The following is a 26,842-nucleotide window of genomic DNA, read 5'->3' on the forward strand; positions in this document are numbered from 1 at the left end:
CACTTTATATAAGTTCTTATGATTTTGTTATATATATATATATATATATATATATATATATATATATACATATATATATATATATATATATGCTTAAATAACACATGGTCACAGCTAATGTCTGCAAACCATCAATAAACTTCTTGAAAAAAAAATTCTTGAAAGTACTTCAACGCCAAAAATCAAATTAAATCTATACACGATTATCAGATCTAGAAATGCAAAAGGTAACCTTAAAATACTTGAGCCTTAACCTAGATGCTAAGTTAAGATAAAAATTAGTATTAAAATAATCGAAGAAATTTGTAACTGTCTGTTCATAACTGTATACTAAACACTGCAAAATATTAGAATTTCAATTTTCATTCATTAAGAGTCCAAACAAAAAACACTTTACTAAGAGCAATTTAAAAAATTATGAACGCCATGGGCATAACTATTTGTACTGAAGCTTATATATTTGCTGTTAAATACAATCTGCTGGTTTTAAGAAGCTAGAAGAGCTGGCTTAGCAAAAAGAAGTTCAGAAGTTCACAAGAGTTTTTTTTCGACCAGGATGCATCCTTATAGTTTCTACAACACTCATTGTATTTCTTAAACTTCAATAAACATCATGGGCAATAAAAATATTCTTAAATGTTGATCGTACTTAGAAAAGCACCTAAAATGTAGGCTCCTAAGCCGGAATATCCCTTAAATTAACATACTATGGCCAATATTCACTTACCCTGATTCTGTAACTTTGTTCTCGTTTTCTGACCTTCTTTGTCATACCACCACCACCTATCCGTTATTATTTCTTATATATTAGGTTACTACAATGTCTTATAAACTGAAATCATTTTAACGGGGATACCCGTATACTCAAAAACCGGATATATACCCAAAGGCTAGATATAAACAAAGAAAAGTATATTTCCATACGATGCTCTGTAACTGTTATTATAGATACATAATTATCAATCTTCAACGACTATTCTCTATTCAATATCTTCTTGATTGCTTTTCATAATTATAATATTACCGTTACGCATTTAAAATGTAAGGCATTATTGTTATATATGAAGCTATGCATTAAAAATAAAGAAATAGGCGACAGGTTCGAAACCTACTTGGGTATAGTTGAAAAGTGTTTGTTCGTGAATGTTTATAATTATTATTTTAGGAAAGAGAGAAAATCCGACAAAGAAAATTATCCCAATCAAGCCACTAAACCAGGCTGGGTAAGACCGGTTGTTTCTTAAGATGATTTCTAAATTGATCAGTCGCCCATCGGTAGGCTAAATGCTGAGGACCATGGTTCGAAGCCCACGTTAAACACTAGGTCTAGTCTATAAACCATAGCTGATAAAGGACACTTTAAAAAACAACAAAAAAGAAATAATACTATTAAATAAATATTATATAAATCCAACTATATATACATCTTTATATATTTTTGAAATTCGTTACATTTGTGTCCGTAAAGCTCAAAAAATCCCAATGGAAACGCAAAATTATAAGCTTTTGAGTAGAAATTATAATTTGTCATAGTAATAGTAACTCATGCTCATGGAAGAAATCATAAGTACAATTCTTCCTGCTCTAACCCGTGACTATTTATGCTTTGCATTGTCGCAGTAAATTTATTATCATGACCAGTTACAATACGCCACAAAAAATTCGTAATTCGTGTAATAGGTTCAATACTTATAATTTAGAGCAACAAAAAATTAAAAGAATTTCAAGAAAAATAGAGAAATCAATAGGATTAAAGATCAATTTATCTCTGACAAATGACTATATATATCGTGTGCCTACAGACGGTAAATATTTGATCTATCTATATTTTTTATATAGATAGAGATATATTATATATATTTGTAAACAAAATATGTAGCCCATTCGCAATATTTGATCAAATATAATGATCAAATTTTAATGACATACACCTTTTCCTTTCTATCATTAGACTGTACAGCACAGCTACAGCAATGCAAATAAAATATTAAATTGAACAATGAGTTTTCTCGGAATATCAATGTTAATACCTTTATTTACTCCCCCAATAATTAATATCAGGCTGAGTCACAACGAAGCATAGTGGGATTTAGATGATACAATAAAATTAAGCTTAATTTAAATATAAAAAATAGAGAGTGAACTAATATTCAAAATATGCGTGCTAAGATACCAGGTGTACGGGAAAATCATTACTGGTGGATTTGTACCATGCAATTCCAGGCTATAAAAGACCATCACGACGACGTCTCGCTGTCTCCAAACTCGCCGAAAAAGCGATATTACACGCTTTAAATAACTTAACAGACGCATATCACATAATCCCGAACGAACAATTCAGTTTCCGTGCCAAACATTCGAGCCTCCATCAAGCTGCCCGCGTCGCAGCAACTATCCATCAGGTACTGATAAAAGGTCGAAAAACCGGAGCCATCTTCGTAGATGTCTAATATTTGGTCATGGTCTAATATTTAAAGCGAAACAGCTAGGTCTACCGAATGACCTAATATCCGTGATAGATTCATACTTGGACGGTAGGTCCTTTCAGGTGAGGATCGATGACGCAATCTCCTCTCGTAAACAAATTTCCGCAGGAGTCCCGCAAGGTGCTCACTAAGCCCAGTACTATTAAACCTTTATATGGCTGATTTCCCGCTCTACAAACTTTCCCACACAGCATTTTATGCAGATGATACCGTTTCCTTCACAACCGATTACTGTCCCGACGCTATTCGCAATAGACTCCAAGTAGAGCTAAACCAAGCGATAGCATGGTACAAATTGTGGCGGGCTACAGATAAACCCGAGCAAAACTAAATCGATAAAGTTTCTATCCCATGGCTCCAGAAAGTTTCATAGCTCGGTCTCGAGTTCGACCGCAGATTCCAATTGTCAGCACAAATTCAGCGCGTCATTTGCAAAGGAAATGGCGTATACAGCCTACTATTTCCTCTACTCTGCAGAAAAAGCAAACTTCCAATCCCACAGAAAGCGACGCTGTATAAAATGTCCGTCCAATCTAACTCAATGGAGCACAGGTGTGGTACAGGTATGTCTTGGAGAGACAACTTGAACTACTACAAGTTTTCCAATCCAAAAAAGCCCGTGCATAACTCAGAGCCCCATGGTTTACGAGGAATGTAAATGCACACCTCTAATCAGGCATCCCGTTTGTGAAAAATTTCATAAACATGCTCAGTGTGAGGTTCTCCCTAAGAACCTTAGAACACGACAACATCTTGATAAAATTCCTAGCCGTCCACAAACTCCGGTAGTAAACAAACTACGGCAGTCCCAGTCGAAACCCAGGGTCTCTGTCACCCGCAAAACAACCATACCCCGAACCTGAAGCGATATCAGCCGAAGACCATTTGAATCTAGCTGGTCAACCTAGTAAATGAATGAATGTAATGAATGAATGATTTTCTTTTCTCCACCCCCTTGTAACAGTACCACTTCCACAGCGCTACCCTACTTGCTTTACCTAACCTAATATCCTGTCAATTCTCCCGTCGACCCCATGTATCAATTATAAGTCGAAATAAACAAGTATTTCTTCACCCTGTGTTTTTAGTTCTCGTGCAGATTCCTTCCAAAAATAATAGTGAATGTTCAGATAAACAATCGCATCGGCAGCCACACATTTCAAGCGACAGACCTGACCAGACGAACATTCCTACAGTATGCAATGTTATGATTTGACACATATGTCATTTTATCCTACTGACATCCAGCTTCAAAGCTATACATGCTATATTTCGCGAAAGTAATATCGTCACAGGATTATACTTCTTTGAAAACGTCAAGTTTCGTCCCTGAAAACGTGCATATGAAGCACGCATTACTTTTCTTGTTTAATCAAAATAAAAAAAGCCTCTCAACGTCGTTGTTTTCTGATGGAAAGTTATGGTGAGTATGCTCTAAACTTAAAGACACGTTCGATTTCGATATGCAAGACAAAAAACTTTCTGGTACACCGACAAAGACGCGAAAATGCGGAAAAAGTTATTGGATGAAGACCCAACCCAAATTCAAAAAGACGTGGCAGAAGCATTAAATGAGGACCAAAAAACAATTAGCGACCGATGACTAGCAATGGGGAAAATCCAAAAGATGGGTGCCACATTAATTGAATGAAAAGTCTAAAATTTGTCTGTTAAATGTTGCTCCAAAGATATGAATGGAAGTCATTTCTACATCGAGTAGTAACGGGTTATGAAAAGTGGATTTATTTGGCGCAAGAAATCATCATCTGGCGAAGCCGGACAATCGACTCTAAGGTCCAATCGTTTTGGTCGCAAGATAATTCCTACGTTCCTACGTTTGGTGGAGCCAGAGTAGCGTGGTGTATTACTAACTGTTGAAACCTGGTGAAACAGTTAATAGTAATCGCTACCGACAACAAATTATTAATTTGAACGATGCATTGATCGAAAAAAGTCCAGAATGGGCCCAAAGACATGGTAAAGCGTTTTACAACACGAAAGCACTTGGGTGGGACATAGTGGGCGCCGGTCATACTCTTCAGACCTCGCCCCGTCTGACTATTAATCTTTCACATTAATGGGATACGCGCTTGCAGAGGCTCGATGAATGCTTCTAATCAAAGGACAAACGTCTTTTTGGGATGGCATCCATAAATTGCCCGGAAGAAAGACAAGATGTATAGAATCAAATAGTCAATATTTTGAAACAATATTTTTTCCATTTTCTTGAAAATTATTTAGTTTTTGTTTTTCGAAAAAAAAAACGGTAATTTCTATTCCGGTATACCTAATACTAAAAAATAAAACAAATAAGCAAAATAGTTAATTACAAAAACATACAGTTATTGTTCTCTGGCACTGGACATTTACACTTTGCTAACTTTCACTCTGACCAAACAAGACCACAAATATTATGCATTTTTTATCAATGCTCCGATCATTTTAACACGAAAAACTTGCATTGGTTGCTTGCACAATGATGCATTAATACATACTCAATGGCCGAGTACGGGGAACTATGACTTAAAATACAACTTATGAAAATTTCATCAGAAATTTCACGTATAAGTACATGTGCAATATTACGTCGAAACATCAGAACATATAAATAAATTATCTCGATAAATCATTACTTTCGCACTTCTCCCAGACAGTGGCATTTGTATAATTTATCAAAACGTATAGTAATTGGAATTTTAAAATACCAGTTTAAGTCCTAAGATAAACGGGAGACGGCAGCAAATAAAAAATATTAAAAAATAATAAGAAAATATTTATTAAATATTAAAATAAAATATTAAATACGAAATTTTATTTTACATATTTTAAAGTCTCCTTTTACCAAAGAGGGTTCCGGACCACGGTCCTCGGCCTATCGACTGGCGAGTGACTAACTTAGAAATCATCCCAGAAGACGTCCAGCTTTACCCAGTCTGGTTACTGGCGTGATTGGGACCATTTTCCTTGTCGGATTTTGTACTCTTGCCTAGGACAATCACCAACATAAATTTATGACCATGCCCCAGCAGGATTCGAACCCACGACAATCGCAACAGTAGGTGGACCGTCCTGTTGCCTTTACCAATACGTCAACCAAGCTGGCATATTTAAATTTTTTAATTTTAGATATTTCAAGTTCTACTTACAATTTCATGGAAATCTTTTATATATTATATCTTTCTGTATATATAAGACTGGACTTTATTTTTTGTAGTATTTTAAAAAGATTTGGAGAAGTTCAAAAGTAGTTGCAACATTTCATAGGTCGCCATTTTGCGAATATTAATATTATATTCTTAACGCCCTGGTAATAGAGAAACTTTTACTTGTGGCGACCACCACGACCCTTTAGGCCACCACGAATTCATCAACAAGTACAAAGGTTGGCAACGCCGGTGGATTGGTACCATGCAGTTCCAGACTATAAAAGACCATCACGACGACGTCTGGCTCTCTTTTCTTTTCTCCGTCCCCTTGTAATAGTACCACTTCCACAGCGCTACCGTACTTCCTCTACCTAACCTAATATTCTTTCAATACTCTCGTCGACCACATGTATAATTTAATATTAAAAATAAACAGTATTTTTTCAACCAGTGTTTTCAGTTCTCGTGCAAATTGCTTCCAGAAATAGTAATGAGTGTTCTGACAAATAATCGCAGCGGCAGCCACACATTTCGACCAACTGACCGACCTGACGAACATTCCTACATACTATTCAAGGATTTTTTTTGTTTCAAAATACTACAAGGGTTGTTTTCGACAAAGTTGCATCCTTTTAGCTTCAGCAGCACTTCTTGTATTCTTCAAACTTGGACTTCAAATATCATGGACAGTAAATTTTTTAAAATTTTTTATCCTAGTCAGAAAAACACCTAAAATCTAGAAACCTAGACTAGAATATCCCTTAGGTTAACATATAACATATAACATGCCGTTTTTATGGGCATCTATCCATTATTGTTTCTTAAATATACCCGTTAATCAGTAGGTCTAATATATAAACCCTAGTTGATAAAAAGTATACTTCAAAATATAACAAAAATACCAATTAATTGAGATTGAGGAGTAAATTTCCATCTCCAATATCATTCTAACATTTAGAGATTGTTTTGATACAAGAATGGAGTAACATACCTTTGAAAACAATTCAGACACCCTACAAGTATATTCCGCGAAGAATATCATCTGTTTTAAAAGCAAATGGTGGCTCAACACCTTATTAACAAATGAATGTTGTATATATATGACGTATTATTGTTAATTTGTTCATCCCCTGTATTGATTAGTGTATGAAATTTGTATGAAAAAAATACCCTTTCAAAAAATATAACAGGTCAATTGAAATGTCCCTGGCCTGACACATAGATGGCGCTAGTAAACTTAAATCCATATGTTTCCGAACACTGCCCCAGCAAAATCAACCATAAAGGATTGGTATACTAAGTTTAGACGTTAGTGAAATGAGCACCGAAGACGGTGAACGCAGTGGACACCCAAAAAAAAACCACAAAATGGTTTTGAACGACCGTAAATTGATATTGAATGAAATAGCACACTTTAAATATATCAACTGAACGTATACATCATATCATTCACGAATATTTGGGTATGAGAAAGCTCTGTGCCGTGCGAGCTCACTTTTGATCAAAAACAACGACGACTTGATGATTCGGAGTAGTGTTTGAAGATGATCAAGTATAATTAATCCGAGTTTTTGCGTCGATATGTGACAATAGATGAGACCTGGCTCCATCATTTCACTCCGAAGTCAAATCAACAGTCATCCGAGTGGACTGCGCACGATGAACCCGCTCCAAAGCGTAAGAAAACGTAACCGTGGGCTGGCAAGGTTATGATATCTGCATTTTGGGACTCGCATGGATTAAGTTTCATTGACAATCTTGAAAAAGGAAGGACCATCAACAGAGACTATTACATAGCGTTATTGGACCGTTTGAAGGACGAAATTGCCGAAAAACAGCCGCATTTGTAGAAAAAGAAAGTGATGCTTCACCAAGACAATGCACCGTGTCACAAGTCAGTAAAAATGATAGCAAAAATCCATGAATTGGACTTCGAATTACCTCCTCATCCACCGTATTCTCCAGATCTGGCCCCCAGCAACTATTTTCTGTTCTCACATCTCAAGAGAATGCTCACTGGAAGAGATATTCGTCAAATGAAGAGGTGATTGCCGAAACTCGGGGCTATTTTGAAGCAAAGGACATATTGTACTACAAAAATGGTATCGAAAAGTTGGAGGGTCGCTATAATCAGTATATCACCCTTGAAGGGAATTATGTTGAATAAAAAAAACTAATTATGCCAAAAAAATGTGTTTTACTATGGTAGGCCGGCTATTCAATTGTCCTGTTAATATGAATAAAAAACATAATGTAAAAATATAGCATATACTAGAACTAAGACGGAATTATTCGTAAATTACCCATAAAAACAACATATTAAGGAGTGTTTTAAATCGCAATCTTTGACCACATGCTTCAATATATAAACAAATTGACCACCAAAGATTTGTATGTGACATCACGAGTTCACACACCGATACTACATATATACATATTTAAATGTATGATTCACTACTCATGGTCCACAAATATCCATGACCTACAAAAATATTCAACCACTGATGCTAAAGTAACCAGAATAAAAGAAATATTTACTTTAATAGTGGCTTTTCGTTTCATTCTCAGAAATACATGTATATGATAAATTCATCAAAAATTATAACTATATCGAAAATGTCATATAAATAATTTTGCCCGACATAAATCATTTTTAACATTTTATTTCTACGTTTTACAATATAACCAATCTTCATAATTATTAAATAAATGTATTTTTCGATAGAAAAAAACCTTTTACTGATTTATAAGCGTACATTCCTGGGAGTTTAATGCCATAAATATTTATACGAAATTTTAATACATAATTATACTATAGTTACATAAGAAAATATAGTAATATCATTCTTGGTGTATTTTTTTAAATAACGTGTGGAATTTTTTACATATATAAAATGGAAAAATATAAATCAACATGTTTTAGAAAAATATCGAATATAATTATAAATGAACAAAAAAAATTGTTGTTGATCGATGTACAACGTAGTTATAACACTCTAGCCGGAATAAATCTAATTTAAAATTTATAGGGTGTACAAATAAGTTTTGGGTTTTTTTATTCGATGCCATATAACTTCGAAGGCTATTTTCAAGGCCCTCAAACTGGTGTTTATTTACCACCCATCCTTTTCTTCGGACTACATCTGGATAATATACTGAATGGGGTAGTTATTCGTAGTCAAATAGGTGAACATTTCCTATGATGTTTACACCAGTGTGGACCCATATATTTTCTTGATTATGGAACGGCATTATTTCTTCAGCAAATACGGTCACTCTTGTTTCAAATCAATATCAAATATGTCCAAGAAATCGGAATAATTTTGGCGGTAATCATATTCAAGATAATTTATATGAATGGCGTCGCATATAACTTCGCGATATGTAATTGTAAATCAAGCCAATATCAGAAAATAAACGAAAAGAACAATAATTTGTGCCTAAGTCGAATATGCAGCAAGAATTAAAGATACATGTGATCGATTAAGAATACAGTGAGTGAGTTCTGGAGCTTTATACCTGCTTGGTTTTCAACAAAATAACGAGAAACTGTGAATACTTGAATAATATCGACGAGAAAAATAAAAAACGACAAGCATAAATCTATGACTAGCAGTTGCGCAGATACACTATTTGAATCTGAAAATTACCTCATTCACTAATAATCCCAAAAAATAATTTTAATGCGATTTTATTAACAATATTTGGTGAGGGATCTAACATCCATACTCGTATATCAAAAAAAGAAGTTAAGGAGTGTTGTTTTAGCATCATTTTTTTTCAAAAAAAAATTTATTCGTAGATTATCAGCAAACTGAAACTGAAACTGATGCAATATACTCAAATTATTATTATTTTGGCCACTTGGATGCAAAAGACCTAATTCACAAAAAAAAATATTTCCTACCATCCATTGAAGCAACTAAAAGAAATAAAAAATTACATTTTGTTTTATTAATTACATCTTACATTCAATAAGTTTAGTATAATCTTAACTTACAATGCATTAATATACAAGCAAGGCGAGTGTGGGATTAATACACCAGTATGTATTTTCCTAATTAAAATAACAATAATATACTAAATCTACTTAACCTAAAGTTAAAAATACAATTATACACTAAACAAATTCGTATGATTTAATTCGCTTCAATCTTCTGATTTCCTGCGTGTTGTCCAGCAGCTGTATTGCTTCGACGTTGCTGCGATTTAGCAGCATTATTTCATGTTTTAAGGCGAAATCTTGAATCACTTCGTATATCCATTTGATCTCGGTGTCACCGTGCAGCCCTTCGTTGGTTACGTAGCGATAAACATTGGTAATTAATTGTAGAGCTTTGTTTTGGGTGCGTTGGATTACTAAGTCCCCGGCCTGACACATAGATGGCACTACTAGAATTAAATCCATATGTTTTTTAGTTATCCCAAACCATCAAAAAATGCGTGTATAAATTTGACAGCTGTCGGATCATTACATTATGAATTATAGCATTTTGAGTGAAGCAACTTTTGTTACTGTGAAAAAAAAGGGATGAAAAGAAATTTCGCGTGTTGATAGAATATTGCGTTTTGAAGAGAAAAAATACAGTTGAAAAAAAACTTGGCTTGATGCCGACTTTCCGAACCCTGTCCCAGCAAAATCAACCATCAAGGATTGGTATGCTAAGTTTAGACGTTGGTGAAATGAGCACCGAAGACGGTGAACACAGTGGATACCCAAAAGAGGTTGTTACCGACGAAACCATTTTAACAAACCGCAAAATGATTTTGAACGACTGATATAAACTGAACGTGTACATTGTATCATTCACGAATATTTGGGTATGAGAAAGCTCTGTGCAAAGTGGGTGCCGCGCGAACTTTCGACCTTTGACCAAAAACAATGAGTTGATGATTCGGAGCAATGTTTGAAGATGATCAAGCGTAATAAATCCGAGTTTTTGCGTCGATATGTGACAACGGATGAAACATGCTTCCATCATTTCACTCCGAAGTCCAATCGACAGTCATCCGAGTGGACTGCACACGATGAACCCGCTCAAAAGCGTGGGAAAACGCAACAGTCGGCTGGTAAGGTTATGGTATCTGTATTTTGGGATGCGCATGGAATAATTTTCATTGGCTACCTTGACAAAGGAAGAACGATCAACAGCGACTATTATATAGCGTTATTGGACCGTCTGAAGGACGAAATCGCCGAAGAACGGCCACATTTGAGGAAAAAGAAAGTGCTGCTTCTCTAGATAATGCACCATGTCACAAGTCTGTGAAAACGATGGTAAAAATCCATGACGAATTGCTTCGTCATCCACTGTATTCTCCAAATTTGGCTCCCAGCGACTATTTGCTCTCTCAAAGACATAGACTCGCTAAGAAGACATTTTCGTCAAATGAAGAGGTGATCGCCGAAACTTTGGCCTATTTTGAAGCAAAGGACAAATCGTACTACAAAATTGGTAACAAAAAGTTAGAGTGTCGCTATAGTCGGTGTATCACCCTTGAAGGGAATTATGTTCAATAAAAAAAAATAATTTTGCCAAAACTTTTCAATCGACGTGTTAGTTGGTTTGATGTCTTAGTGCAACCCCATATTTGCACCCAAAGGGCTCAAATTGGCTTTTTGATTGACTGATAAACTAATTGACTGTTTGAATTTAGGTCAAGTTGGCAGTATCTTCCGACTAACCAGTACAGTTGCTTGACTTTGAGTCTAATCTGCTTCGCTTAAAAAAGCACATGACACATGTATTATAACTAGTTATTAACTACAAATATTCAATATTTTCCATTCATAGGTAGCTCCACACCAGCTTCAACATTTTTATATATTATTAATTTATTGTCCTGTAATAACTCGGAAAGTTCTGTCTGTTTCTTTTTAAATTTCTCTTTCGGGTTAAGCTTGGCATCCAATGTCATGCCCAAATATTCTCTTCCATATATATTTTTTGTTTTCAGTATGCTGTGTTCGCATACTGATATATATCGCTTAATGATAGTTCCTAATGATGCTAATGTGTTTTCTAATTCTTTTCATACCTTAAAAAATCTAAGACGCATTGACAATTTCGTAACAATTTATTCATTAATTCGTATTTCCAACTAATACATCCCTTAAAACCTATAAATGTATCATATTTTGGAAATAGTATAAATCTATAAAGAAATAGTTATAAAGTATAAAGGTACAAATCAAGGCCAATAACAGGTCATGATAAGAAAAGGGATAAGTAGAAAAACCAACAAAATAAAAAATTGGGTCATGTTCGCTTAAGGTCCGTTCTATGGTTCTATCTGAATGTTTAATTCCTAACACAGAAAAAAAGCGCTCCATTAGAGAAAGATACCAGACTTGTACATGTAAGAGTCTCTGAGAACGGAGGAAATGAAAATGCAAATATCGGTAAACCTTTTAAAATTTACGAGTAATTGACAATGACCCCATTCCTGGTTACCGAGAATTATGTTCGTAAAATGGGGAAATGCAAATATAATAATACTTTTAATATATATCACTCAACTATTTATCATTTAAATGGTAATAATGATTTTTAAGCTAAATATAGCAACATATTAGGAATACATATTAGTTCCGCCTATTTATTTGTGGTCAAAAAACATTTATCTCTGAACAAAATTAATTAGTACATTAATCAATTTATTATATATCGCTGGCTACAGCTTTTCCTAACTCTTAATGCTGGGATTTCTGTGAATAATAAAATTTTAGTGTATTTCATATATTGGAAAAAAACGACAATTATGTGAAAGAATATCCGAATACCGTAAAATAATTCAATTGAGCATTCCAGAATAGTTTTGATGACTATTTCAACCAAAGGACAAGAATTTTCATACATAAGAGCGACTGTGTCCCGTCTGCTGATATATCGATGGTTCTCAAAATAACGGAGGTCAGTTATAACATTTTATACCAAAACAAATAAAACACAAGCCAGACTGTTGAAAATATAAATTGGGTTTTTTATAGCTCTGATGGTGTTGATTTAGCGAGTAATTTCGATATCATATGTGCACCACCCTGCGGAAGTCTATTTGTCGAGAACTGTGGAGATGCGAAAAAAATTTAGGAAGTGGCAAAGTTCAGTCATCATGAAAACAGTATTTTCATTAGAATTCAATAATCTTCACCAATGCCATACTCTTGTGCATTCTCAAATATCTCTAAATTTCCTGTATTCCTGTCTGTCATTTCAGTACCTAGTGCCCACGCACTAGTGCACCACCCTGTGGAAGTGTATTTGTCGAAACTGTGGAGATCCGAAAAAAATTTAAGAAGTGGCAAAGTTCAGTCATCATGAAAACAGTATTTTCATTAGAATGCAATAATCTTCACCAATGCCATACTCTTGTGCATTCTTAAATATCTCTAAATTTCCTGTATTCCTGTCTGTCATTTCAGTGCCTAGTGCCCACGCGTTCTTGTTTATGACAGTAGCGGTTAGATGGTATTTTTTTTGTTAATTTTATGTTTATATTATTCCTGGATTAGTTTATATAATTATTTATTACTTAGCACAGAAAATTAACTACAGAGAATACGCATGTAAAGTTTGAAGTAGAGGTAAAATATTTTAATATAGTAATACTAACTTTGTAGATTGCTAATCAAGTGCTAGTTTCAGTACAAGGAAAATTGTCATTCTCGGTTCTTATAAATGCTGTAACATTCTACTTAAATTTAGTAGTGTAGTAACTGTGTCTGTGAGTATTGATTTTGTTTATTTATTCGAATACTCACTACTTTTCATAAAAGGAATTTGCATGGAAATACAAAACACTAATTGATTTAAACGTCTTTATTTAAGTTGTTGTAGTTTATATGTGATCGACAGGAAGACGGTCAGGTTATTATATTAGGTCAGTGTTAACATATGTGGAAATAGTACAGGAAAGGAATTAAAATGAAAATAAATTTCAGGAAATTGACCCGTGCTGGTCCTTTATATCCTGAGATCGTATGGTACCAGTCCTTTGACGTTGCCAACCTTAGATTCCAATGTGAGAGTTGCGGAACCTACTGTGGGGTGAAAGCTGTTGAGGACTCTTGCAACCACATAATCAATGGCGACGGGGCTGCTTGGAGGATGAGGAACCGAGTTTAGCTAGGAGCTTTCGAGGATCACGTGCCATCTCTAGAAAAGCAGGACGTGGTTCGTCTCGGAGCATTCTGATTTGTACGTATAAGAGTGGCAGCTTACGTATCCCGTCTCGTGGCTCAAGGGCATCCATGCGGTATTGTTACCCGTTTATGTTGTATTGATGGATTCCTCATGTTCATATTGAGCACGTGAATCTTCTTAAGCTTGTTGATCCGTTAGGTACTTCAATCACATGGTAGCCGCCAATTGTAGGAATGTTCATTCATTGTGTGTATTTATAGTGGTCCTAACGCGCTCTCACGCTTTGGACTTGGCTCAGTTATCTAAATTCTGTCGGAATACTGTCAGTTTTCAGTCCCTCAGTGCCCGTTAATTTGTTTATTTCTTTTTGCCCTCCTTAATTACCTAATAATAATTACAATATTACAATGACTTATGATTATTACAATTTGTCTGTGTATTTATGTCAACATTATTTATCAGGTAAGGTCCAGATACCCAAACTCTACTTTACTGTTTATGCCTCTACCGACACTTCCCGTGTCTGATCCATCATCTTCTCTCTGCCTCAGCGTCGACGTTCCTAATTACTGCCTCCGCCCAGTTATTGATCAAATCTATATCAGAGCGGTTATTATTCCCTTGTGAATCTCTAAATTGGTAAGACCCCACGGCCCTGACGTACGGCCTTTCTGGCTCTTGTTCTTTCGTCCACGGTGCATTCGACCATTATATGCTTGGTGTTCTCCACGCCATTACCATATTCGCATAGGCCTTCACCCTCGCTTAATCTAAATCTGCTGATGTATGCAGCCATATTTCCATGTCCTGTTGTTAGTTGTACTTTTCTACTTAAGCTCGATCTCTCGCATCTTACCCTCTCGCAGAAGTCATGGGGGTTCTGCCCTCGCTTAAGTTGTTCAACATCAGCTGCTATCTGTCGACTGTTTCGCTTTCTTCTCGCATTTGATCCGTCCCTTAGTTATCCATCCTTGGTTATGCATGTCTACTATCGCCTTTCATCCAATCGCCGCCTTTACCAATATGTCTACCCTTATTATTTCTGGTGTGGACAGGCCCTTTGTCCATTGTTTGTTTATTTTAACAGAAATTTCACTCAGCTCTTTCAATGTCGTCCTGAGGTTGTCTATGTACATATTCTTTCTTTTCAAACCATGTTCAGCCCGCCATAACGCTATTTTGCTGTCAGTTCTAATAATGTGTTTGCCAATTATTTTGTTTTTGTTAACAATGTTCACCTTTAGCGCCAAGGTAATGAATTCCACCACCCCTCCGTTACGGCTGCCATTTAGCTCAATGCTATATGTTTCCTGTCCATTCTTTGATCTTTCCAACATGCCCACACCTACTCCATCCAAGTCAGCACTAGCGGCCACCCATATGGTTGTGTCTGATTTTGCCAGTTTTATATTGGTCCAGGCAGTCTCCCATGGCCATGGTTCGGATTTTAGATTAACTGCTTTGGGACCCATGGGATAACCGTATCGTTTGCTCAAAGTAGCCTGCACCAGTGCTTCTGTGTGGAATGTCCGCTACAATCCTCAAGGCTTCTCGGTTGATGTATAAGCCCCCGTTATGGCAATCAGGAGCGCTTTCTACGCACTGGACAAATCTCTCTTGATTCTTGTCTCGTCTGCCTTGCTTCCCCATATCTCTGCTCCATACAGGGTTTTATAACCCATTCTTAGAGGATTTTCAGTAATTCGGCAGCCTTGTTGCCATATTGCCTTTTCAGCGGTCCCAAAATCTTAGCTATCAGAGTTGTCATCTTCTCTCTAATATACCGGGAATGCCCTTGGAAATTTGGGCATATTTCTATAATATTCATATTAATAGCCTACTGGTGGCAAATCTGTACATCCGTCACTACCCTATATGATTTAGAGTAACCACAAATTTCTACAGACACGCCAACTATATATAACCTACCACTAATTATGTTTAATTAACACAAAACTTGGCAAATTCAATCAACTCTGTAAATTAGGTGATTTATAGCTGGAACTAGAAGAGACATTTTTTTAGCAAAAAAAAGTAATGTGTTTCCCAAATTAAAATTAAATTAGGCTAACCTAAGTTAAAGTTGATAGTAAGTTCGTGTTAATTGGTTCGCTTCAATCTTCTTATTTCTTACGGGTTGTTTCAGAAGTTCTAATTTGAGTAATTGCTGTAATTTAGGAACTACGACGAAACATTATATAAGTTCGTGGATATATTTGATCTCGGGGTTATTGTAAAGTTCTTTTTTGATTACGTAGTTTTCATGTCAATTCATTTTCATCAATCAAGTCAATTTATTTGAACTTTGATTAAGTTGGGAGTATCTTCCGACTAAGCAGAGCAGTTAATTAATTTTGAGACTGGTCTGATAAGTTCTTTTGACTAACGCGGGTATTTTCTTTATATCGTTTTCTATTAAATCAAGTACCTATATTAGTTAAATTAAAAATAGTTTTTATTCACCAGGAAGTTATATTATTTCATAAGAAATGAAAAGAATAGTCAATTAAAAATACTACAATGAGTTAACATTATTCCAATATAGAAACCACACTATAAGTGTTCATTAATGTTTCGATTGTTTTAATTACAATCATCTTCTTCTTAATGACACGTGAGAGAGGAACAAAACAGGAAACACATTATGTCGTGGTAATGACTAGACACACATTTCGAAGAAATTTGTTGGATATAACTCATGCAACCTATAATAGCGAAGAAACATCATCGTAAACGGAACTAAAATTTCTCTTGGAGTATTAGTCAGCGGGCGTCAGAGTCGACTAAGAAGGTACTACATTTTTATTCACATTTTTCGCCGCATTTTACCTTATCAGGATGATGGTATTACCAAACGTTTTTCAGTTGCGTTAAATCCATACCAGACCTGCATACTAGTACAACGATTAACTGTTCATTATCTAATTTTAACACGATATAGATAATTTTCGGGCATGACATCACCGTGAAATAAAAAGACATAGAATTTTATCTGTCATATAAAATAACAAAAAATAAAGTCACTTTTGTAACTTTAAATGAATTTTTTTATGATAATTCCATTTGCATGTACACTACTATTCAAAATCTGAACACAATTAGGTAGTTAAAAACAAAACAATAAAACAGAAAATTTATAATTTATTACACTTAAACCTTAAATAAACCTTTATAATTTAGTTAAAATTAGTTAAATAACAGGTCAATTGAAAAGTCCCCGACCTACCATAGTAAAACACATTTTATTGGCAAAATTAATACAGTGAATATAGCGACACTCCAACTTTTTCGATACCATTTTTGTAGTACGATTGGTGAAGCAGCCCTTTCTTTTCCTTCAAATGCGGCTGCTTTTCGATTTCGTCCTTGAAACGGTCCAATATCGCTATGTAATAGTCGCTGTTGATGGCCCTTCCTTTTTCAAGGTAGTCAATGAAAATTATTCCATTCCATTGCCAACCGACTGTTGCGTTTCCCACGCTTTGCAGCGGGTTCATCGTGTGCAGTCTACTCGGATGACTGTCGATTGGACATGCAAAATCTCGGGTATATTACACTTGATCATATTCAAACATTGCTCCGAATCATCAACTCCTCGTTGTCTTTAGTCAAAAGTGAGCTCGCGCGGCACTCACTTTACACAGAGGTTTCTCATACCCAAATATTCGTGAATGATATGATGTACATGTTTATTTGATATCTTTAGAGTGTCTGCTATTTCAATCAATTTCAATTTACGATTATTCAAAATCATTTTGTGGATTTTTTAAAAGTTTTCGTCGGTAACAACCTCTTTTGGGCCTCCGCTGCGTTCACCGTTTTCGATGCTCATTTCACCACGTCTAAACTTAGCATACCAAGATGGTTGATTTTCCTGGGGCAGTGTCCGGAAACTTGGCATCAAGCCACGTTTTTGCTTCAACTGTATTTTTCCCTTCAAAAAGTAATATTTTATCAACACACGAAAAATTTTTTTTTCACAATAACAAAAGTTGCTTCACTCAAAATGCTGTAATTCACAAACTAATGATCCGACAGCTGTCAAATTTATACACGCATTTTTTGAGGGTTAGGGCTAACTAAGAAACATATGGATTTAATTCTAGTAGAGCCATCCATATGTCAGGCTGGGGACTTTTCAATTTACGTTTTATTAGGTGAATGTCACCAAGAATACCGAAATCTAAAAGTTTCGAACATAAGCAAACAAAAACTGTATTTTTTAAAATTGGTTCTAATTTTATAAATATTTATTTCATACATTTATTGAATTAAAAAGTATAAATCAGAAATTAACACAGGTTAAAGGTTGAAGGTGTTTTTTTATACTGCTTTGGAACTGCCATCGTGGCTTCGTCCCCAAATTCCTTGGTATCTCCTTTCGAATATCGCTATATATTGACGTAGATGCTCGTAGCACCTAAGTATTCTGGGAAAAAGTCAAGGTACGAATGCAGAAAATGTATATCGAAAGACATTGGAACTCTAATCTTGATATAATTTCGAAACAAATTATCGATTAAGTGCTTGTAATCCAGTGATATGGTTACCAAGAGAGTTGTGATAAACTTTTTGAAACGATACCCATGCTGCTGCTTCATCCTCTATTAAATATTTTTTGAACTTTACATCAGCAATTAGTTGTTGAATATCAGGTGTACCTGGACAAATTGGCAAAGGATGCATTTATACCGACGACATTCATCGAAAAAAATAAGCAAACATCTACATGATTTTTCCTTTCTCATCACATTGTTACCACAGAAAATAAAAAATATCTGTAGGCGTGGCTTGACAATATTTACTACAGCAAAACCAAAGTACTGCAAATACGAATCTTTTAGTGCACTTGTCATAATGTTTCCACGAATAAAACATTCATGAACGTCACAAAAACATTTCTAATCGACTTTGCAATGCCTCTGCATTTTCATATGTCCGGAAGCACAATTACTGCACAAAAACAAGTTCCAAGTGATGTTTAACGCAACGTTATCAGCTTACAGACGTTATAAAAGCGCAGTACGACCACTATTCGCTAACTCGAAAAATAGTACCAATCTTGACACACGGATTGAAGAGTTTAGGGCACGAAATAATGTTAAGAATCGTTCTCATCTGTTGGGATGCAAAAGTTTATCCGAATTTGTTTTAAATTTATCTGTATTTTAAAAACTAAATATCTAAAATGCGACAAAGGACGGTCCTCCTATTGTTGCAATAGTCGCTGATTCGAATCCTGCTGGAGTATGGTCGTATATTTATGTTTGTGATTGTCTTCAGGCAAGAGTGCAAAATCCGACAAGGAAAATGATCCTAGTCACGCCAGTAACCAGGCTGGATAAGACCGGATGCCTTCTGGGATGATTTCTAAGTTGGTCGCTCGCCAGTCAGTAGGTTTAATGCCGAGGACCGTGATTTCAAGTCCACGTTTAACTGCAGGTTCGGTCCAGATAAACCATCTTTGGTAAAATTGAGACTAAAATATTAAAAAAGATAAAAAAGAAAAATAAATAAATACAAATATGAATGTATTATAAAATATGTTATATATAATATTATATCTATATCTTACTGATAGTAATATATATTACCTGCAAGTATTATCAACATGATTTAAACAAGTTCACAATGTTGAATAACTAAAAAATGTTAACCAAGATAAGTGATGAAAGTTAGATCAAGATTATGTTAAAAACCGATTTAAAAATATGTTGAAGAGAATGATTAAAGTGCTATCAAAGTTTTAATCAATATCGAAGTTTAAATTTAAAGGGTGTATCCTAAAATAAAAATATTTATCAGTTTTTTTTTTAATTTTTTTATCTCACACTTTTACATGGAACCTAAAATAAACAATAGCTGTTTCTTTGTAATGTTTACATGAGCACCATGACTAACCACAATTAATTGTAGAATTTGAAATGTAAAAATTCATTTTTAAGAGTTGTAACATAAAAACTATGGTGCGCTAAAGTTTAGTTTTTAAAAAGTACAAAAGACAATTTTTTTGTTATTAAATTTATCAAATTTACTATTTCCAAACAATATTTTAAATCTTTGGCATAACGCCATAAAATACAGTAGTGGCAATAAATATGTATTACTCAAAAATCCAAAAATATATGGATATATTTTTTAGTTTATATCAATATTGAAGTATAAACTAATTATTTATCTAAAACATGTTTACTTCGTTTGTGATATAAGATATAGTATACGTATTATTTAACTTTGTTTATACAAATTGCACTGGAGGATTAAATACACGTCTTTAAATATTTAACAAAACGCCCTTTACTTTGTCCGAGTATTGATCATATACTTTTAATGCTTTTCGAACCCGGTATCAGAAATATAAATATATTCAGGTACACTTGAAAATTAAACTAGACATTCAAGAATATATTATATTAATGTAATCTATACCCCTAACTACTAGACTATAACAAGAATATGAGTTTCGTTTCCATAGTTCCCATGTGTGTACAAACAAACAAATACCATTAAGGTATGTCAGACTGAATGATATTAAATAACATGGTTGTTTTAAAGGTGCATACAGAATGTATAAAAACAAAATACAAAGCTTTCCTGTTATCTAAAGCAACATTAGTCATTTTAATATGTAATTTAATAACTATCGTATTGCCATTTGTCCTTGCGTACAATACTGGTGGTAAGTGGAATTATTACTGGACTTACTTTTATATATAATTTCCCAATTTTTATTTTTACGTAAAACTATTTCAACGCACTGCTATTAAAAATAGATTTCTCATTAATAAATGATGTTATCGCTTACCCGTTTGTTGACCCATATTTTATAGGTTTCTGGTTAAAGCAAGACGTTGTATACGAGCAACCGGAAATTCAATTTAAAGGCCAGTATTTACTTGTGGTTACTTTTGACGATCCTGATAAGCCCATCGTTTGCGGCTCATTCTCTTTCTATAAAGATAATTTAAATTATCTGGATAAATGTACGATGATACAAGTAAGAAACCTTCTACGCTTGAATTTTAATGACCTACCAAACTTGCAATATTACAGGTGAGTGATTCGGATGAGGATAATGACGGCAAGACCGACAAGTTAGAAATCAATTTCAAAACTGACATATACAAAAATGCTATTATGTCTTCCATATATCTTGTTATACCTTTAAAACTAAAATTAAATGTGAGTATCATAAGTCATCATTATCAAAAATAATCTTGTTAGATTACTTAACATTACTTTTTAAAATATTTTTAGACACCATGCCTATGTTACATTGAAACTACATTAATACATCAGCAGTTACCTATTAAGAAGGCCACCAACATAAATGTTTTTGCAGATTTCAAGTTAAAACAACTGGATCCAATTAAATGTCCAAAATATGGATCAATACTATATGATCACAGTATAATTAATGAAGGGTTATCACCAGATTTTTATGAGCTTCATAAGATTATAGAAAAATATTCAGAGGCAAGAGGTATGTCTTAATATGTATATAATTATCTTATATTTCTACTTTTTGTATCATTTTAGTAAAAGTAACTTTAGAAAATGTTTTGACATCATATATTTCAACTGAAGAAAGTGGTGCATTTATCAGCCTTAAAATAAAATACCCAAAACAGAAAATATATTACAAGCCCAGTTTCTGGCATATAATTAAGTATGCTTGGATACAATACCTGGCTCTTTATATTGTCATATCTTGGATAATACATAAAATAAAAAATTATATATTTAACAACAACCTGGTTCTAATATATAAGGATAAATATAAGTAAAATGTTGCACTTATATATTATTTTATTTACATATTCTTACAACTGGGGGTCTAGTTCAGTGGCTATTTGTTGATTTCTGTTATCTTCTATTATTATCACACTTTTAAACATATCATCAACTTCAACAAATAAATATCTATATTCATAAATTCCAAAGTAGTTCTGAAATAGCAATAATTAAATTGTCATACTTGTGTCTAATACCGAACTACATACCTTGACCATATCTAAATGAGCAGTCCCCCTGAACACAGACCCTTTCAAATAAAACTTCATTCTAATGTGACTCTTTCCTTCCTTATCTAAGTATGTTATATGAGAAACATGTTGTCTACGTCCTACAAATAAAATGAAAAAAATAATCCATATTTTTATATATGGGTATGCATTACACACCTCGACGGGTTTCTTCACCATAGGCTGTTATTGGATGACCTAACTTGTCCTCTACTTGAGGATAATTCGTACATTTTTTCACAGCCTTATTATAAATCATATTAGGACGATCACTAAAGCATAACTCACTTATAACAGTATACATTATTGCACAGACTAATCCAAAACCACAAATAACAATACCACTATTATATGAGAGCTTAGCTGACTCCTTCACTTTTTCTTTAAAGGGTCGTACATTAGTATCTAAGCTTGTGTTAGAATTAATATTAGATGGTGTTAATTCGTTGCGTTTAGTACTCTTCAGCCTATATATGTTTTGTGAAATTAAAGGGTATGCTTTGTTGAAATGGGTTCTACTAATAGAGATTAACCTTAGTGCTAACATCTTGTGTAAATTATATCCTAAAATAATTTAAAGTTATCATTCCAATTAATAAGTATAAAAAGATAGAAAGTCTAAAATAATTATAAATAAAAGAATATATACTAACAAAAATGTTCAACCGGTAACCTCACATCTTCTGTCTTGAAATGAGGACTTTTGTGAAATAAGTTATATAAAATTTAATTTACTTATTACAAATGCTGGATTTTTTAAACAAAACATGAATGATACAATATGATCACAACGTTTGCAATTTGATATGTTTCAAAATCATTTTACAGATTTATCAATTTTACATATGAATTACCAAATGCATGACAAAATGGAGAAGGGAATTTTATTTTCTAGCACATTTTTAATATTCATTAATAAACTAATATGTATTGAAGTCAACATTTATTTAATACTAGTTGCCAGTTTTTCTATATATATATATATATATATATATATAAATATATATATATATATATATATATATATATATATATATATAAATATATATATATATATATATATATATATATATATATATATATATATATATATATATATATATATATATATATATTATGTCGTTTATTGATGAAATGATGAAGTTTATTTTGTTACTAGCTATAATATCAACCAATTTTTTTCTTATAGACAATCCTACAGACTTTTGAAAATAAATAAAATGTTTTAAGGTACATAATGTATCAAGGCAACCAATTTACAGTGTGGTTTTAACTATTTTTTTTTTATTCATACAAGATTGGTGGTAGATAATTGTTTTTAAAATGATCAACAAGAATAGAATTTTGTAATATTCTTCTTTTTATGCTTCAGGAAAATAATAATATAGATTTTTTAAATATATTTTACTTATATATACAATATTTTTAAACTAACAGACATTTTTATTGAACAATGTATCAAAACAAATTTCAAAACATTAATAAGTACTTGTACTAAATATACACTATATTTTATATACAATTAAGATCTATATTTTCAACTAAGTGGTCACTTAAAATATTGAGTGTTGTCGGCATCAAGAACAAGAGACAGACATTTGTTCGTAAGTGGAACAAATTTAGAATACAATTAAATGAGTTCTATTGCTACTTGTGATTTAATATCGGATTTGTATTTTATCAAAAATGTAAGTACGGTGTATCGTTGTTTTGCACTGGCGTATTCCTCTGGACCACTTAAGCCTTGTTGTTGTCATTTAATGGAATGGTTTCGCCAGTCTCTGGTTTGGGTGGGGCGACTTTGTTGAAGAGAATCCTGTAGGCTAAAGCTCCGATGAAGGCACCGAGTAATGGTCCAAGCCAATACACCTAAAACCAAAAGTTTCATATTATATCATCGTGTCTCTTGCGCCAATATATATTTTGGTTAGACCACTGAAGTCCAACAATTGATGACAGAAATAATCAAGACCAGTAGGGAAGCATTGTTTTAAAGAGTTCATATTTCGTTCATATTAAATTTCGCAATCAAGGAGAGTACCATCGACATGGAAGAAAGCAATAATTGTTCCTATATAAAAAAGGAGATAGTAAACACTGTATAAACCATCGATATGTAACTCTCCTATCAGTTGTCAGGAGGACTTTATTAAGATGATACAAATTAGACTTCAAAAAAGTAGCAAAGAGATAAATCGAGAAGAGCAGGTCGGATTTATAGTGAATTGCAGTTGTATAGATTCATATTCTTCCAGTTTATCAAGGAACGTATTGGATGTGGACGAAATGGTATTGTATTGGAATATTTACTCTGCTTTCGACTGTATAGATTTGCCCACACTCTCGGGACAGCTTTGGAAGCTGATCATGTTCCCCCAAAAATTGTTAGACTTCTTCAGACATCTTACGACGGATCAATTAGCCATTGCGAGCGAAAAATGATATGTCAAATTTATTTGACTTCCGGAATGGTAATTCCTAAAGAGATGTTTTCTCTACATTGCTTTTCAACCTAGTCGTAGATACAATGATGCGAAACATTCTCAAAAACAAACATGTCCACATTGACAGTTTTGTTAAAAAGCTGATAATATCGCTTTATTATCTTATATAAACGTTGAGGCTTGTAACATTTCTCATGATATAGTTAACAGTGCAGAGCTATATGAAAATGCTTCAGAAATAATCAAAAGAAAGCTATTGTATAAAATATTTTTACAAAAAAAAAGAACCGTCTTCAAAATATAAATAAATTCCTTATTTATATTTTGAAGCCGGTTTTACTTTTTTTGTAAAAATATTTTATTTTTCTCTTTTTAGTGTTAGATATTTAATCAATAAATTACTGAACTATTTTATTAAGTATTACAGTGGATAGCCCAAGTAAAAGTACAGCCCGTATGAGGAAAAATAGGAATAAAGAAAAAATAATTGAAAATAAGAAAAGTTTCAGGCACTGGGGCCCACTACCTAGTCAAGTTGATTTAACAAACGTTCCAAACAAACTAGAGAATCGAACCTGTGACCTCCCCCTATGAGCTTAATGTTCTAACTATTACACTATAGAAACAGTTGCCTACCGTGTTTCTACGACTTCTCATATGATATGTTTAATGCTTAAAAAGCAAACTGAGTGGATTTTACACTGAACTACTTCATATTTCTGGTGATATCAGTTTAGCCATAACGTTATACCCAAATATCTGCTTATTTTAGATAAAAAATATGTGGGAACATTGAACATCGTGCCTTTGAAAATTGAGGTTTTCCGTGGATTTCTCCCCTTCTCCCCATCTGATCCTAACTTGGTTCTAAGGGGAATAAAAAAAAACATTTTGAAAATCGGTCCATAATTGACGGAAAATCGACGAACATACATTATAAAAAATATATATACAGCCGAACATAGAACCTTCTCCTTTTTTGAAGTCGGTTAAAAACTCAGTGTGATCCAGTTACAGCAAATGCAGAATAAACTGGCTTGTATAACATAGATCTGACGTAGTTAGGCGAATTGGCCAAGGTGCAGCCAATACTACGGTGCGGCCAATGGTAAAATTTGGCTATTTCGAACGCTTACTTTACTAATTCTTTTGCATGGCTCTCAGACATAGCATCTTTAAGCTTGATATCTCTCAAATGCGATGCTTAAGACAAATTCTATGTTTCTCTGAGGTTATACCACAAATGAAATCATTCGTTTAAGATGTGACAATCAGTGCAAAGTTGAAGAACAGATTTAAAGATCTAGATTACAATTATTGGGGCATGCCCGTGGAATGAAAGATGCCCCGCAAAATTCTGTCGCAAAGACAGGACCTAACATTGTTGAGATTGTTTGAGAAACACATGAAAGGACACTGGAAAATGGCAGTTGGTTGAAATAACATTTGGAGATGAAAAGCAGTGATGCAAGACTTAGTTTAGTCAAGGCTTAGTCTGAGTTTCAACTGTTTCCAAATATTTTTGATCGGCTTTAAGGACACGTGCACAAGTAAATAAATGATATTAAGATAAATATATGGGGCTTTCAAAGGTTTTCTGTAACTTTTCCGTCAATGTATGATTACATGATTCGATCCAGGTTATTTTCTAATCCTGCGCTTTCATATTTTTCGATAGAAAATTCAGGAACAGTGGTATAGGTCCGGCATTGTAGACATTTTATTGACAAAACAATACAATATTGAGAAAAATGCCAACATGAATTTTTGAAAATAAGAATCAAGTTATTGTGGTTATTGGTTAATGTCGAAAGTTGTGTATATGAAGTAATAATGCTGATGCCAGACCATCTAAGTCATCATCCAAACCACTACTTAACATATCTGTTCATTTACAAAAGTCAGTTATTATTATTACAATAACGGTGACTGATAAAAACTCGGCTGCCTCATGATTTGTTAGTGCGAATAACTCCTAAATTTAGTCCTGCATTATAATAAAACATAATTCTGGAGATCCATTAATCAAGCTTGGTCTATTACCCTTATTTTAGTAGTAGAGTTGTTCAGTATTTATTTTGTTGTTTGGTTCATAATTCCAATTAACACCACCATTGGTTTTTGTAGTTCATACTAGATTTCACACTTCAATCACAATTATTTAGATAATTTTTAACGGGTTTCATACTATAACAAGTCTTCAGCAATGTAGTAAAAATAAACACTTTTAAAATTTTTAAACCATTTTAAGCATTATTGCTGGCACAATATGCGGATTGGACCAAATTTTTTATGAATTGGCCGCATACATCTGATCGAATTTGGAGTTCGAGACATATAGATATGCGATATTCGAGGAGGAGTCTAGTGGGTTCTAAAATTCTCGTCATTATACCCTTAAATGTTCATGCAAAATGGCACGTAGCGCCATCTTACTGGAACATCAAAGTCACGAGTATAGTTAAAAGAAGGGCCAACATACAATCTCAAGTTAAGAGACGTCGAATTTTACGTGCCCTAAAGCAGAATCGGGTAGTGTCAGGTTGGAATCTAACAAAACCATCACTAAGGGAAGAAACCAACGATAACTAATGAACT

General features: G+C 33.7%; 3 protein-coding genes across 5 annotated transcripts in view; 1 reads left to right on the forward strand and 2 right to left on the reverse strand.

Moving 5' to 3' along the window:
- The first annotated feature begins 20,269 nt into the window (after positions 1 to 20,269).
- Positions 20,270 to 21,576, forward strand: LOC143202081 (transmembrane protein 231). Its single transcript, XM_076413357.1, has 5 exons — positions 20,270 to 20,455; positions 20,607 to 20,773; positions 20,830 to 20,958; positions 21,034 to 21,259; positions 21,316 to 21,576. Exons 1-5 carry the CDS (start codon positions 20,302 to 20,304, stop codon positions 21,561 to 21,563), a joined length of 924 nt encoding a protein of 307 aa, XP_076269472.1. The 5' UTR covers positions 20,270 to 20,301; the 3' UTR covers positions 21,564 to 21,576.
- LOC143202082 (mitochondrial import inner membrane translocase subunit Tim21) lies at positions 21,333 to 22,589 on the reverse strand. The gene is made up of 4 exons (XM_076413358.1): positions 22,454 to 22,589; positions 21,960 to 22,364; positions 21,780 to 21,901; positions 21,333 to 21,725 (listed from the first exon to the last, which is right to left on the reverse strand). Exons 2-4 carry the CDS (start codon positions 22,345 to 22,347, stop codon positions 21,600 to 21,602), a joined length of 636 nt encoding a protein of 211 aa, XP_076269473.1. The 5' UTR covers positions 22,348 to 22,364; positions 22,454 to 22,589; the 3' UTR covers positions 21,333 to 21,599.
- A 596-nt stretch (positions 22,590 to 23,185) lies between these two features.
- The window catches only part of LOC143202080 (aquaporin AQPAe.a), a 51,564-nt gene continuing 47,907 nt past the window's right edge, over positions 23,186 to 26,842 (reverse strand). For all 3 annotated transcript variants that reach the window (XM_076413354.1, XM_076413353.1, XM_076413355.1), the window contains one exon: positions 23,186 to 23,669. In XM_076413354.1, coding sequence (XP_076269469.1) covers positions 23,538 to 23,669 — 132 coding nt within the window. In that variant the 3' untranslated portion in view covers positions 23,186 to 23,537. The remainder of the gene's footprint in view (positions 23,670 to 26,842) is intronic.

Source organism: Rhynchophorus ferrugineus, unplaced genomic scaffold (genome assembly GCF_030347505.1).
Source record: "Rhynchophorus ferrugineus isolate W39M unplaced genomic scaffold, kcgeb_rfMv2 rfM9, whole genome shotgun sequence".
NCBI lineage: Eukaryota > Metazoa > Arthropoda > Insecta > Coleoptera > Curculionidae > Rhynchophorus > Rhynchophorus ferrugineus.

Excerpts from the sequence above, each read along its gene's own strand:
- LOC143202081 (XM_076413357.1), top strand. The coding sequence starts at position 20,302 with ATGATATTAAATAACATGGTTGTTTTAAAGGTGCATACAGAATGTATA. Across the intron at positions 20,456-20,606 it reads CCTTGCGTACAATACTGGTG|GTTTCTGGTTAAAGCAAGAC; the intron begins GTAAGTGGAATT and ends CATATTTTATAG. Across the intron at positions 20,959-21,033 it reads CTTTAAAACTAAAATTAAAT|ACACCATGCCTATGTTACAT; the intron begins GTGAGTATCATA and ends AAATATTTTTAG.
- LOC143202082 (XM_076413358.1), bottom strand. The coding sequence starts at position 22,347 with ATGTTAGCACTAAGGTTAATCTCTATTAGTAGAACCCATTTCAACAAA. Across the intron at positions 21,902-21,959 it reads TGGTGAAGAAACCCGTCGAG|GACGTAGACAACATGTTTCT; the intron begins GTGTGTAATGCA and ends TTTTATTTGTAG. Across the intron at positions 21,726-21,779 it reads CTCATTTAGATATGGTCAAG|AACTACTTTGGAATTTATGA; the intron begins GTATGTAGTTCG and ends TTGCTATTTCAG.